The sequence below is a fragment of the Triturus cristatus genome, chromosome 5_2, assembly GCF_964204655.1.
Source record: "Triturus cristatus chromosome 5_2, aTriCri1.1, whole genome shotgun sequence".
NCBI lineage: Eukaryota > Metazoa > Chordata > Amphibia > Caudata > Salamandridae > Triturus > Triturus cristatus.
Genome location: NC_140588.1, coordinates 1,117,140,192 through 1,117,156,289, shown reverse-complemented (window position 1 = coordinate 1,117,156,289; position 16,098 = coordinate 1,117,140,192). Strand labels below are relative to the sequence as shown.

Below are 16,098 nucleotides of genomic sequence, written 5' to 3'. Positions count from 1 at the left end.
GCTATTCCCTCTGTATTTGTCTCTCTTCCCTCACATGTACTCTTCCCTCTGCATTTTTTCTCTATGCTCTCACATGTGCTCTTCGCTCTGTATTTTTTTCTCTGCCCTCGCATGTGTTCTTCTCTCTATATTTTTCTCTCTGCTCTCACATGCTCTCTTCCCTCTATGTTTTTATCTCCGGTCTAACATGCGCCCTACCCTCTGTATTTTTCGCTTTGCTCTCACATGAGCTCTTCCCTCTCTTTTTTTCTCTCCTCCCTCACATGGACTCTTCCCTCTGTATTTTTCTCTCTGCCCTCACGTGCTTTTCCCTCTGTATTTTTCTCTCTGCCCTCACATACTCTTCCCTGTATGTTTTCCTCTTTGCCCTCAAGTGCACTCTTCCCTCTGATCACATGCATACACAACTATGCACACATACAAACACACACATGCATTTACACACACATATGAACATATACAAACACACACAGACATGCATAAACATATGCATATACATGCACACCAACACACCAACCCCACATACACATATAAACAAGCACGCTCACCAACATACTCAAACACATATACATACACACAAACATGCATACACAGACATAGGTATACACACAAACATATGTGTACACATCCATGAAGACAAATGAACACAATGACACACCCATACTTGCACACCAACACACACATGCATACACACACATATACACATACAAACACACACACATGCATACACACACAGATATATACATATAGACACACACACTATGCACACACACGCATCTCCTGTACTGTCTCAGGGGAAGAGTCGGTGTCAGCTGTCTCCTAGAGGGAGATCTCGCATGAGACATTAAGACTCAGAGACATGTGGCGGTGGGGAGAGACAGACATGCCTCCCTTTAATTGTGTTGTTGCAAGATGGTGACTATCTTCTGCCACTGGTGCATTCAGATAAGCAGCAGGAAGTTCGTCGGACACATGCACTGGTTTCAATTTCGAGAAAGTGGGGTGAACGTTTCACAGATCGGGAGTGTGTGTCAATACGTGTTTCTCCTTCACGGCAAGGCCAATCAGTACGTTTTGTTTAACCGTGTGGTCATGAATCCTTTAATTGCATAAGTGAGCGGGTATGGATGTAAACAAAAATGTAACACTAATACCACATTTTCTGTCACTCTTGTGAACAGGTTTGCGGTGAATGTATGAATGAGAATGGCGTTTTAGAATACGTTGCATGGAAAAGGGTCAACATGGTGTATACGTGTTTTTTGGTGTTTTAGTTTATTTTTTATTGCATGGTTAACGTCATGATAGACTGGATTCGGATGCTTCATTGCAGATCAGTTGTTTGGCCCGTGGTTATTTACGAGTTTGGAAAATACTTTTGTATTGTTTCGATTCTTTTTGTCTCTGCCCTATCTCTTGGCTGCGTCCTTACTCTCTCCACCTCTTTGCTACATGTTCTCTTGTAATGTTTTTCCCCAACTCTCCTCTTTACTCTCTCTAATTCTTTTTTTGCTCCTTTTCTGTCTCTGTCCCTTCTCTCCTCTTTCTCTCCCCACCTGTCCCTTCTCTAACCCCACTCCTCTTCCTCTGCCCACCCCCCAATCCTTCTCTCTCGCAGTACTGCAGCATAGGCAGCACCAGGTCTCTGATGCCTTCTCAGTGTTGCCCCTGGGGGTGGAGGAGGTAAGTCAGCCCCCCAAGTGAATCCCATTATCAACAGATAGTGAACCTCTATTTACCAACAAGTACGGAGTGGTCTCAGGTGACGGCTGATGTGAACAGTGATCTGCTTTCGGCCCCGGCAGGGCCTGTGGGGTGGGGGCGTTACCTTACACTAGGAGAGGAAGTAAAAGTGATATCCTCCCCTCCCCCCCACTCCACCACTGTTTCTCCTCACCCTCCACCTCTCTCTCTCCTCCACTTCTGATTCCCTTCCAACTCGGTCTCTCCTTACCCTCCACCTCGGTCTCACCTTACCCTCCACCTCGGTCTCTCCTTACCCTCCACCTCGGTCTCTCCTCACCCTCCACCTCGGTCTCTCCTCACTCTCCACCTCGGTCTCTCCTCACCCTCCACCACGGTCTCTCCTCACCCTCCCCCTCCGTCTCTCCTCACCTTCCACCTCGGTCTCTCCTCACCCTCCACCTCCATCTCTCCTCACCCTCCACCTCCGTCTCTCCTCACCCTCCAACTCTGTTTCTCCTCACCCTCCACATGTCTCTCCTCACCCTCCACCTCACCCTCCTCACCCTCCACGTGTCTCTCCTCACCCTCCACGTCTCTCCTCACCCTCCACGTGTCTCTCCTCACCCTCCACACGTTTCTCCTCACCCTCCACACGTGTCTCTCCTCACCCTCCACACGTGTCTCTCCTCACCCTCCACACGTGTCTCTCCTCACCCTCCACACGTGTCTCTCCACACCCTCCACGTCTCTCCTCACCCTCCACATGTGTCTCTCCTCACCCTTCACACGTGTCTCTCCTCACCCTCCACACGTGTCTCCTCACCCTCCGCCTCACCCTCCACATGTGTCTCCTCCTCACCCTCCACATGTGTCTCCTCCTCACCCTCCACAGGTGTCTCCTCCTCACGCTCCACATGTGTCTCTCCTCACCCTCCACACGTGTCTCTCCTCACCCTCCACACGTGTCTCTCCTCACCCTCCACACGTGTCTCTCCTCACCCTACACGTGTTTCTTCTCACCCTCCACCTCGGTCTCTCCTCACCCTCCACCTCGGTCTCTCCTCACTCTCCACCTCGGTCTCTCCTCACCCTCCACCACGGTCTCTCCTCACCCTCCACCTCCGTCTCTCCTCACCCTCCACCTCGGTCTCTCCTCACCCTCCACCTCCATCTCTCCTCACCCTCCACCTCCGTCTCTCCTCACCCTCCAACTCTGTTTCTCCTCACCCTCCACATGTCTCTCCTCACCCTCCACCTCACCCTCCTCACCCTCCACGTGTCTCTCCTCACCCTCCACGTCTCTCCTCATCCTCCACGTGTCTCTCCTCACCCTCCACACGTCTCTCCTCACCCTCCATACGTGTCTCTCCTCACCCTCCACACGTGTCTCTCCTCACCCTCCACACGTGTCTCTCCTCACCCTCCACATGTGTCTCTCCTCACCCTCCACACGTGTCTCTCCTCACCCTCCACACGTGTCTCTCCTCACCCTCCACGTCTCTCCTCACCCTCCACATGTGTCTCTCCTCACCCTTCACACGTGTCTCTCCTCACCCTCCACACGTGTCTCCTCACCCTCCGCCTCACCCTCCACATGTGTCTCCTCCTCACCCTCCACATGTGTCTTCTCCTCACCCTCCACAGGTGTCTCCTCCTCACGCTCCACATGTGTCTCTCCTCACCCTCCACACGTGTCTCTCCTCACCCTCCACACGTGTCTCTCCTCACCCTACACGTGTTTCTTTTCACCCTCCACGTGTCTCTCCTCACCCTCCACATGTCTCTCCTCACCCTCCACGTGTCTCTGCTGCACACCACACACTGCTGCACGCCTCACACTGCTGCACGCCTCACACTGCTGCACGCCACACACTGCTGCATGCCGCTGCACACCACACACTGCTGCACGCCTCACACTGCTGCACGCCACACACTGCCACACACTGCTGCACGCCGCACACTGCTGCACGCCACACACTGCTGCACGCCGCACACTGCTGCACGCCACACACTGCTGCACGCCACACACTGCTGCATGCCACACACTGCTACACAAACCATTGCTGCACGCCACACACTGCTGCATGGCACACACTGACGCAACCGGCACACTGCTGCCCGCCACACACTGCTGCACACTGCTGCAGTACTCACTGCTGCATACTGCACAACACTGCTGCACGAAGCACACTGCTGCACGCAACACACTGCTGCACGCCGCTGCACGCCACAGTGCTGCATGCCTCACACTGCTACACGAAACACTGCTGCACGCAGCACACTGCTGCATGCCGCACACTGCTGCACGCCGCTGCACGTCACAGTGCTGCATGCCTCACACTGCTACACGAAACACTGCTGCACGCCGCACACTGCTGCACGCCACACACTGCTGCATGCTGCACACTGCTGCACGCCTCACACTGATGCACGCCGCACACTGCTGCACGCGGCACACTGCTGCACTCCACACACTGCTTTTATGCAAGTTTATGCTACTGACATTGTAAAGACAATGCCTTTTATTTGTTTTAAAACCAAAACATAAATAAAAGGCATTGTAATTTTACAATGCCAATAGCTCAAACTCTTATAAATGCGAGACCTATTGCATTGCAAATGCTTGTTAACAACTGCTGCTACACCGCCTCCTGTTTCTTCAGGAGGTCAGTTAGTGTGGAAAAGATGGTAGTTGCCAGGTAGCGCTTCTAATATACCAGAGGTAGATCCCATAGCTAGCCATGTTTCTGTGAGCTATAATATCTGGGGCTTCGGTATCTAAAAAGATTGCAGATTTATGGTTGGTGCTTGCCATGGCACGTGTGTTTAAATACACTACATGGATCTCTTTTCGTGCCAAGGGCTTAGTCCTCGCTGTTGCGCATTCGTGCTGATAAGGATGGGGTCCATCGTCCGGTATGCCTTGGATGCCAGAGATCACCGCACTGTGGGATTGCATTTCAAGTTTAGGATGCTTCGAAGGTTGCAGGTTTGCTTCTGATAACCCGCACTGTGGGATTGCATTTCAAGTTTAGGATGCTTGGAAGGTTGCAGGTTTGCTTCTGTGGTACCCCGCACTGTGGGATTGCATTTCAAGTTTAGGATGCTTCGAAGGTTGCAGGTTTGCTTCTGTGGTACCCCGCACCGTGGGATTGCATTTCAAGTTTAGGATGCTTCAAAGGTTGCAGGTTTGCTTCTGTTACCCCACACTGTGGGATTGAATTTCAAGTTTAGGATGCTTGGAAGGTTGCAGGTTTGCTTCTTTTACCCCAGACTGTGGGATTGCATTTCAAGTTTAGGATGCTTCGAAGGTTGCATGCTTGCTTCTGTTACCCCGCACTGTGGTATTGCATTTCAAGTTTAGGATGCTTGGAAGGTTTCAGGTTTGCTTCTGTTACCCCACACTGTGGGATTGCATTTCAAATTTAGGATGCTTGGAAAGTTGCAGGTTTGCTTCTGTGGTACCCCGCACTGTGGGATTGCATTTCAAGTTTAGGATGCTTCGAAGGTTGCAGGTTTGCTTCTGTTACCCCGCACTGTAGGATTGCATTTCAAGTTTAGGATGCTTCGAAGGTTGCAGGTTTGCTTCTGTTACCCCGCACTGTGGGATGGCATTTCAAGTTTAGGATGCTTTGAAGGTTGCAGGTTTGCTTCTGTGGTACTCCACACTGTGGGATTGCATTTCAAGTTTAGGATGCTTCGAAGGTTGCATGTTTGCTTCTGTTACCCCGCACTGTGGGATTGCATTTCAAGTTCAGGATGCTTCGAAGGTTGCAGGTTTGCTTCTGTTACTCCGCACTGTGGGATTGCATTTCAAGTTTAGGATGCTTCGAAGGTTGCAGGTTTGCTTCTGTTACCCCGCACTGTGGGATTGCATTTCAAGTTTAGGATGCTTCGAAGGTTGCAGGTTTGCTTCTGTGGTACCCCGCACTGTGGGATTGCATTTCAAGTTTAGGATGCTTCGAAGGTTGCAGGTTTGCTTCTGTGGTACCCCGCACTGTGGGATTGCATTTCAAGTTTAGGATGCTTCGAAGGTAGCAGGTTTGCTTCTGTTACCCCGCACTGTGGTATTGCATTTCAAGTTTAGGATGCTTGGAAGGTTGCAGGTTTGCTTCTGTGGTACACCGCACTGTCGGATTGCATTTCAAGTTTAGGATGCTTTGAAGGTTCCAGGTTTGCTTCTGTGGTACCCAGCACTGTAGGATTGCATTTCAAGTTTAGGATGATTCGAAGGTTGCAGGTTTGCTTCTGTTACCCCGCACTGTGGGATTGCATTTCAAGTTTAGAATGCTTCGAAGGTTGCAGGTTTGCTTCTGTGTTACCCCGCACTGTGGGATTGCATTTCAAGTTTAGGATGCTTTGAAGGTTGCAGGTTTGCTTCTGTTACCCCGCACTGTGGGATTACATTTCAATTTTAGGATGCTTCGAAGGTTGCAGGTTTGCTTCTGTCACCCCGCACTGTGGGATTGCATTTCAAGTTTAGGATGCTTCGAAGGTTGCAGGTTTGCTTCTGTGGTACCCCACACTGTTGGATTGCATTTCAAGTTTAGGATGCTTTGAAGGTTGCAGGTTTGCTTCTGTTACCCCGCACTGTGGGATTGCATTTCAAGTTTAGGATGCTTTGAAGGTTGCAGGTTTGCTTCCGTGTTACCCTGCACTGTGGGATTGCATTTCAAGTTTAGGATGCTTCGAAGGTTGCAGGTTTGCTTCTGTGGTACCCTGCACTGTGGGATTGCATTTCAAGTTTAGGATGCTTGGAAGGTTGCAGGTTTGCTTCTGTTACCCCGCACTGTGGGATTACATTTCAATTTTAGGATGCTTCGAAGGTTGCAGGTTTGCTTCTGTCACCCCGCACTGTGGGATTGCATTTCAAGTTTAGGATGCTTCGAAGGTTGCAGGTTTGCTTCTGTGTTACCCCGCACTGTGGGATTGCATTTCAAGTTTAGGATGCTTCGAAGGTTGCAGGTTTGCTTCTGTTACCCCGCACTGTGGGATTGCATTTCAAGTTTAGGATGCTTCAAAGGCTGCAGGTTTGCTTCTGTTACCCTGCACTGTGGGATTGCATTTCAAGTTTAGGATGCTTCGAAGGTTGCAGGTTTGCTTCTGTTACCCCGCACTGTGTGATTGCATTTCAAGTTTAGGATGCTTTGAAGGTTGCAGGTTTGCTTCTGTTACCCCGCACTGTGGGATTGCATTTCAAGTTTAGGATGCTTTGAAGGTTGCAGGTTTGCTTCTGTTACCCCGCACTGTGGGATTGCATTTCAAGTTTAGGATGCTTTGAAGGTTGCAGGTTTCACTTCCGTGTTACCCTGCACTGTGGGATTACATTTCAAGTTTAGGATGCTTCGAAGGTTGCAGGTTTGCTTCTGTGTTACCCCGCACTGTGGGATTGCATTTCAAGTTTAGGATGCTTCGAAGGTTGCAGGTTTGCTTCTGTGTTACCCTGCACTGTGGGATTGCATTTCAAGTTTAGGATGCTTCGAAGGTTGCAGGTTTGCTTCTGTGTTACCCTGTGCTCAGGCAGCAGTGGGGGTCAAATGGACTTTACGCACACCATCCTGAAGTGTAAAAATCTTTGCAGCTTGAGGGCATTGGTGTTTTCTGTTATCAATTCTCATATGATACGTGCAATAGAATGTGAACATTGCAACCACCTCCATTGACCAAAGAGAAACCCATGCAACATTTCTCATGTAACTGTCTAAATTGACGTGTCCCACACCATCTATATTTCCTTCACCTTCTTATCCTTTCCTCTCACCCCATGGGTTTCGGGGAGGCAGTCTGTCAGTCATGGTCATTTAATCAGGGTCCAGCAACCCTAAAAACACCCAAGCCCCTGAGCCCTGAAAACGTCCTGACAACCTTTTTTAATCTTTTTTTTCTTGAGTTCGGCTTCACCCCATTCCCCCGATGTAAGGTAGCTGTCTGATATGGGAAAAAATGCAGGTGCACTCACTTTATCAAAGGAGGTTATCATGCCCCACCATACAGCAATCCACCCGTTTGGTGCATCTGGGCCTCTTCCTGCTACCAGTCTGGATGTCTCATTAGACCTTTACCAGGGAGCGGACCTGTCCGTATGTGCTGAGTGTCTCCTAGGACTCTTTTCACCATTGTTCGTCCACTGTAGGGATATATGTTCCAGTACCTCTCTTTATTGAGTACGCACTCGCTGAAATATGGGGTCGGGAACTCCTCTCTGTCCCATTTCCCTTGGGTCTAGGGTGTTTAGGAAGTGTTCTAGATCAGTGGGTCCTTCATATTCTCTGGTTCACCCCTCCACAGTTATCAGCCTTGTGGCTAGCTCATTTCTGATGCCTTGGTTTGTGTCTTGGTTTGTTAGTTCTAAAACTCTGATTCCACTTGAGATGTGTTTCTTGAGAGAAATGTGCAGTCAGATACATCTGTTGATTCTTGCATTGGGCTTTTTTTTACATTTTGCATGATTTATGCTTTTCACGTTCAATTTTCTTTGTACCTCTTTTATTTTAATATCCATCTGAAAAGTGTGGGGCGTGGGTATAATGCATGATTTACAAGAGAGGTGAGTGCTGTTAGAGTGTTTCTATTCACGGTTACATCAGTTTGGCACTAAATCTAATTATGAAAATTTTTCCAACCAGGTGGTGTGGAAGGAAAGACTCTGATCATGTTGTCCATTGCTCCTTTCCTCCAATACCTCCTTCCAGTCGTTGAGTGTTTCACAGAGATCATTATTGGTGGCTCGACTGATAAATGCATCTCAGAGATAGAAAAATGGAGGACAAATGCTCCTGGGGCTATTGACTTCAGCTATGCTGCCAAGATTATGTGTGAGATTCAAGGCAACAGGTATGTGTTCTGTACTGATTGATGGATTATAGCCTATGTATGTATGAAAGTGTAAAGGTCTGGGCTGACTTCTACCCCTCCAAATGAATGTACAGTTACACTTTTCTGCCACTATAAAACATGTGTGACAGCATGCTTGGAAATCCATACAAGGTGCACATGCCATTCAACTTTTCGGAGTTTGGCTATTCCCCATGTTTGGGAAAGTACATAGGGGCCTATTTAACAAATATTCATGCAACACAATTCCACATGCCACCTTGCAGTGCTATATGAAAAGGAGAAGGCAAGAATGTGCGATCTTTAACATTATGTGACATATTCCGCTCTCTGCCTGCTCTTGTGTACAAACTGATGCCTAATGACAATGCAAGTACCCCTATGCCATGGTGCAGGGGTGCCTGTGTTGTAGAATGTAGAATGCAGTACTCGTGGAAAGTAAAAAATGAGGTGAAATAAATATTTTTCTCCTCATTATACCCCCCTGTGGTGAGAGCACCCATGCTTCACACATAGAATGCCTCTCTGGGGAAGACAAACAAATGGCAGGGACTTGAGCAGTCGTGTGTTACTCCACATTTACCTGGACATGCAGGGCCATACAAGGTGGCCCTCCGTGGCTTGGTAAATCTCATTCTAGGTTTTGCATCACCCTCTTGCCCCCTTACGCGATGGAAAACCATGATGAATATGGCCCTAATTGTGCAATTTCACAAATTGGGAGAGACAACTAAATGTGCAACAACAATTTTTTTCCCTGCAGGCTAATCACTGTGCCAGCAGAGAACGTTTTTTGAGAGAATGTTGTTGTCATGCCTTCAGGATAGGACAATCACTAGGATTATACGGTTGGAAAGTTATATGATTAATGCTGTCCTTATCAGCTCTGGGAGAGACTTCTCTGGATCAGAACCCAGAAGCGATGGGGTTCCAGCGTGTGGTGTTATATGAAGGTGAGTTGTACACGATGGGGCACTAAGGGGAGCCTTAGACCACCACCATCAAGTGGGACATTGCCAGTCATGGGTTTCAGCGTCCCAAATGAGATCTTTGATGTCTATGGAGTGCAATGGCGAAACCGGAAACAAGAGAGGGAGCATATGTAGGACACATGTGAATGTGGACAGGCTTACCACCATGACAGATCATGTCCTACTACATAGCGAGAGATTAAGGAGTGTACATTTGGTGTATTCAGCCCAGGCACAACCTATGTAATCTAGTGTCATGCGTTCCAGGCGCCTTTTAACATAGACTCTCAGGCATTTGAGGTGAGACGGCTTTCAGAGATATTGATAGCCCTGTACGGCAAACATCATAGTTGTCTTGAAAGGGGTAGGGCTCTACTCTTATATCAGTTAACCCTACATCCAGCCATCTCTGGAAATGCTGCAACAAGACTCAAGAGGGCTGGCAGGGAATAGAGAGGTCAGTAAAGTCAACAGGATGTCGTCTGTGTAAAGAAGCATGGATGAAGGGCCTCATGGTGTGGGTATGCCCGCAATGTTTGCTGATTTGTGGATGACTTTGGCCAGGGGCTCAAGGACGAGTAAGAAGAAGAATAGGGAGAACAAACACTCCTTTCATGTCCTGCATCATCCCGTAAAGGATGTTGATAAGAAACCATTGCGTTACCTGGGAGAGTCATATCATCCCAGAACCATGCTAAATAAGTTGTCTCCTTAACCAAATTTCTGGAAGACCGCAAAGAGATCCCCCCATAATATCCAACCAAATGCCTTTTGAGCATTAAGGGACAGGGCTAGCGCTCTTCTGGCAAACGTGGGTCAAAGGTGGTTACGGGACATTCATCCTGGGATGAAGCCTACTTGCGTGGTGTGAATGAGGGTGGGGTTAACCTTTTTAAGACAGGTCACTGTCATGCTGGCCAGGGTCTTGGTAAATATAATAAGGAGGAAGATGACTGTGGGGGCGTCACAGGATGCCAGATCCTTCCCTGGTTTGGGAAGTCCTGTTATTATGGCGTTTTTGGATATTGGCATTAGCCTGTAGGCAGCATAGAGAGAGTGTACTATGTTAGGTGCCATTCATTTGTAGAATTCGGATTGGAAGCCACCTGCCCCAGGAGCCTTGCTATAGAGCAAGGTAGCGATAGTTGTGCAACGTTCTCCCAGGGAAACTCACCCGAAAGCAGTCCAGGCTTTCCTTGTAAGACTGATGTCTCTGAAGAACCTGTATATATGTGCCTCATCAGAGAAGATCTCAGGGGCTTGGAGGTCTTTATAATATTCTGCAATGGAGTCTGCTATACCCTAGGGGTATATGAAAAATTGACTGACCCAGCTCCTTATTGCCACAATGGCACACACTACCTCTTATTTGTGTTTCAAGCATACTGCCTGCTCATTGTGATGGTTTGTGAAGTGCAAACTCATCTTTGAAGGTGAAGATGGCATTAAGGTCCTTTTTGGCCTTCTCCAGGACACCTGATGGTGTCTGTAGGACATGATGAATCTGATCAAGTCAGGTCACAGATTACTCTTCTCAGTGAGATCTGTTGACTTGTTCTTTGTTTATTATGAAGGGCTGCATCACACATGATTTGACTTCAAAGAGTTCCTTTCACTGCTGCCCACAACATCTGTGTGAATACAACCGGTGCTGAATGATGGTCCAAACACGTTTTGAAATGGGATTGGAGGAGCATTTTCCTCTCATGCATCTTGTAATACGAGGTGATAGGGAGGCCAGATTTTAGGATCGGATGTCTCAGTTCCAAGTAAAGCAGTAAACTTGTTGGGGATTGGTCCGAGAGTCCACCATCAAGAATGTGCACATCCACAGCCACTGGAGTGAGGGATTGAGATATGAGAAAATAATCTAATCTGATTGAGTGCCGTGAACAGGGGACAAAGAGATGTATGTCTTCTTGGCCAGAATGAAAGGGCACCAGACATTGAACAATATGTGATCCAACAGTGAATCCCACAAGACTGCTCTGTCTACTTTTCTGGCCATGCACGTCCCAGCTACCTCTCCATACTCATTGACATTATGCTTGTCTTTGACCCAGTATATGTCGGTAACATGCACATTCTACCATGTTGATGCTGTATGCTGTTTGATCTTATTTCAGCCAGTATACAACAAATACAATTTATACAGAAGTACCAGGGGTATTGAAATTCAAATCGAATATATGTTCTACTTTATCCTGTCGATGAATTGATAGATATTATGCCCCCAGCCCCTGGCTGTGCAAAAGTAGAGTCATTTGATTTTGAATATTATTAAGCAACATTTCAGGAAAACTGCAAAAAACTGTGAGTAATTACATTAAATGCAAATCCTCATATTTTAGCACAAACTGCTTTTACCATTCCAGGTACAGTATTGCAGCTGTGGACTGGAAAAATGCCACCCAAGCCATCCTGGGATGGATAACAGCCTCTCACACATTTTTCATTGTTATTAAAGATCATCTGAGAAATATATAAATAGCTTTTTCCAGACTTAAGGGAGCAACCAGTATAAACTAGCACAATGCATTGTAGGGTTTGCAGTTCACATAAATTATGCAAAATAAAGCAAAGAACCAGGGTAGGGATACTCACCCCTCCATCCTTTGTAGGGGCTCCCAGGGAAACAAAATAAAAAAAGAAAAATAGTTTTGTAATCAGCCGTCCCTTCCACTGGATTGCAGCATAAAACAAAAGGAAAACGCAGACTGGTGTTTTTTATTTCAAAATTTAAAGCCCCCTTGGTTGGCCAGGGACTGTGGGTCATCATTCTAAAATATTTGGTGAAGAGGGTGTGAATGGATCCTCCTCACTGAATCACTCTTGAGCCCTGGAGACCCTTCCTTCATCCCCCGTGGTTGAATATTAAATAAATGTGAGGGGGGCATGAGGTCCACTCCTCGACCCACTATTGGAACCTGGGACAATGCAGGGGGTACACAAATTTCAGGGAAGGGGGCATACGTGCACCTCCCTGTGCCAGTAGTGGGTCCTTTTATCCCACCCACTCAGATCTTATACTAAAAAAGAAGTGGGAGTTAAGCGACCCTCTCCTCCTGAGCAACTATTGGGCCCCCAGAGTCCACATGCGCCAGGGTTGATCTCTAAAACAAGTGCAGGGGGCATGTGGACACCCTCCGCAAGTCACTTATGAGCCCTGGAGACCGCATATTTCAGGGCCAAATTACTTTAAGAAGGGAAGGGGCTCATTGACACCCTCTGCGTCCTAGTACTGGTTCTGGGGACATGATTCTTCACAGTATCCCGGGGAGCATACCCCAAGACTCTGTGGTTCCCTGACTGGGGGAGCGTGTGCATACCCTGCCCGCAGTTTTTCTGGACTGGGACCTCAACTTTACTCCCACCTACCAGGAGAGCTAGCTGCTCCCACCTGGGAAGCAGCTAAGACAACATGCCTTATACTGCTACCAGCCAGTATGGTGCTTGCTGGGAAGCACGCTTAGGCCACAGGAGACCTGAGGTTCCCCTTGTGACCTACAACACCACTTTGTAAAGCTTTCACACACTAGCACTGTGGGGACTGTGCTATTGTTTCAATAACTACATCAATATTACTTGTACACACCATCACAGTGAGGATTTTAACATTCTTAGAATCATACACTGCTTCTGTGGGGACTTGAACATCATTATCTACACATGCTAAGTCTATGGGGAACTTAGTCCATGCATGTAGCCAGCATCTCTGAATAGAATATGGTACTATTATGATCACGTCAGTGGGCAGCATCAAACACCATCCCTAGGTAGACAGTAACATGTGGTCTCATAACTAATGAAGGTGAGCACACTTAGTTGTTTACATTTCTTGATTCCATCCTTTAATGCATCCATGTGTTAGTCCTCAGCTCCTAATACTTTTGACACTAAGCATAAAAGGTACACACAGTCTGAATTCCCCTTTTGTAATCCTCCCTTATTTAGGATATTTTCAGATACATTGTTGATATAACCCATCTATTGTGTACTCCTAGGATATGTGCCACCATTCAATTAAGAATAGATTATGATGGTATTTTTGTATATTGCTCATAAAATAAATACTTAGCCCTGTGACCGTGGCTGTATTCCAACACAAATGATAACTATGGCATAAGCTCCCACAGGGATGGTAACACACATTCAAGTCCCCACAAGGATGTTTCTATGTGCTTGTTTAAATAACAACATATTTGCACATTTGAAGCAGGATGCTGTATTATGAATTTCTTCTTAACATTATTCTGTTATTGGCATATTTTTGAAACATTATTCATTGTTTTATCAACAATGTACTCTTGCATACTAGTTTACTTAAACGTTATAATTGCAACTGAGCTTCAAAAAATGTACATGTGATAACAAAAAAGACATGGTGGGCAATGTGGAATATGGTACACACTTTCTCTCTGTCTCTCTGTATATATAAATGTATTTGGGTATATGTATTTATATTTTCATATATCTATTAGTTTTACATCGTATAACCTCATCAGGACCTTCTTGGTATAAGCATGCTATTTATTCAACAGTTTATGGGAAATATCCTCTTTCAGTGTTATAGAATATAACTTAGGGACATGAGATCAACCAATGTGTGATACCTGCTATTAACTGTACATATATCTTCATTTTTAGGGATGCGTGGGCTGAGAAGCTAGACATTCTGAAAGAAAAAATCAAACAAGTTCACAAATATGATCTTATCAAATGCAACCCCTTTTCTCCCACCTCCGTGCCCCCGGCTGACTGCCTCTTTTTAAAACATTGCTTGGAGTGTGAGGTGACCAACGAAGAAGAGTTCAGGAGTTCCCTAAAAAATGTATCATCGCTGTTAAAAAATGGAGGTTGTCTCATACTTATGGCGTGCCTTGAACAAACATATTATTTGGTTGACGGCTTCAAGTTTCCAAATCTATCCATCAAAGAAGGTTTTGTGAGGAAAGCTCTTGAGGAGGGTGGGTATGAAATTGAGGAGTCAGAGGTGCTGCATAGGACAGTTAATCAGTTATATGATTTGGCAGATTATACAAGTGTTCTTTATGTTAAGGCCCAAAAGAAATAGCTCCTTAGTCTACTGATGAATCTTAATTGAAAAACATACATGACAATCAGCAGAGGAAACTTTTTTCCATTCCCATTTTTGTAAAACTCATTAATGATGGTACCAATTGTACTTTACTTTGTCCCTCTTTTCTTACTGCTTAACTATTTACACTTTATCTGTTATTAAATTGCCTTCCTGCTACCAGGTTCTGTTTTATTTAATTTCATCGTACTCTCCACCCCAAATTCATGTGGATTGTTGCTTTGATAACTTTATTTTCAATACATTTTATAATTGTGTCATTTTCCAGTTTCTTTTGCATATTGAATATTTTGTGTTTCTTTTGTAATGCCGTAATTTTCCAGTGCTACGTCTATGCATTTTGACATCATTTATTGTTCTCCTAGCACTTGAGCCCTCTGTCAAGAATTAATGTGCTCATCTGCATCTTAAAATACTTGCAATGCTATCTAGAGAACCACCTGTTAAAGGTTTGGTAAACAGATAACAATAACACTGATGTTTAATCCTTTATGGGGCAGATTAGCTGAGATTTCTGCTAAATCATAGCTCAGATAGTACTAGTGGTGGCCATAACTCATGTAAATCAGTGCAGTATAATTGCATGAAATTGCCTGAAAATTCTGTAAGGTTATGCATAATTATGCAAGAAGAGTAACTCTGCGTTGAGTGCTATTTCTTACAGAGCATTTTGTGCTAATATAACGCAGCTACATGCAACAAAACAGTAATTGCGACCACACAGTCGCTCATTCTCACTAAATATGCTCTGGCTCTAGGATTTATCCTCCCAAAATGTCTTATAATAGAGCAAGCAGGAGTAATCACATATATCACTAATTTTGTGTCAAAGAGTAACAGGTATTTACCTAAATTAAAAGTGGTATTCCAGAGTGCGATATCAAAGACACAATTATAAGTGACCCTGTGTGACTACTAAATTAAAGTCTGCACAATTACTCCCAATTACTTGCTTTTTTATTAGGTAATACACATTGGTGGACATATACAGCAGGGATCATTAATTCTGGCCACCCTCTATCTCACACCTAACTACATCTGACTCAGAATTGGGGCCAAAGTTTTCCACAGACTATGCCATTCAATGTAGTCTACCTCCAGAATTATGATCTCTTTACCTAAAGATGCGGTTCCAGAAGAGGACATATGGAAATGAGCAGCTATTTTCAGAACATGAAGACGAAGAATGTAGAAGCACTGTAGTGACCCTGTGCACCAGAAGAATACACCATCAAGATGCTGTCAGCCTGATGGAAGAGGAATAGCTCCAAATATCTCCTCCTAATGTTGCCTTATTGCGTTTTATGTACCGTGCTCTAAAGCCAGACAGGATTCCATAAGAAACCTTTCCAAATGTGCTATTATCATTCACATGAAAGGGCTGCTAGACTGTTGTGGGGTACAACAGGGCCTGAGTGCGAAATCGCCATTTTAGTTACATGTTCACATTTTACATACTTATCCAATGGTAACTTTCTACATGCGGTGCACGTACACGGTGGCATACAT

The 16,098-nt window shown here is 45.8% G+C and overlaps 1 protein-coding gene and 1 long non-coding RNA gene across 2 annotated transcripts in view; one reads left to right on the top strand and one right to left on the bottom strand.

Annotated features, from left to right (window-relative positions):
- LOC146829845 (nicotinamide N-methyltransferase-like) overlaps nt 1–14,851 on the top strand; it is a 31,644-nt gene extending 16,793 nt beyond the window's left edge. Inside the window, exons 2-3 of the mRNA XM_085608515.1 lie at nt 8,313–8,520; nt 14,139–14,851. Coding sequence (XP_085464641.1) covers nt 8,313–8,520; nt 14,139–14,565 — 635 coding nt within the window. The 3' untranslated portion in view covers nt 14,566–14,851. The remainder of the gene's footprint in view (nt 1–8,312; nt 8,521–14,138) is intronic.
- The window catches only part of LOC146829843 (uncharacterized), a 270,714-nt gene that overhangs the window by 85,244 nt on the left and 169,372 nt on the right, over nt 1–16,098 (bottom strand). The window lies entirely within an intron of this gene.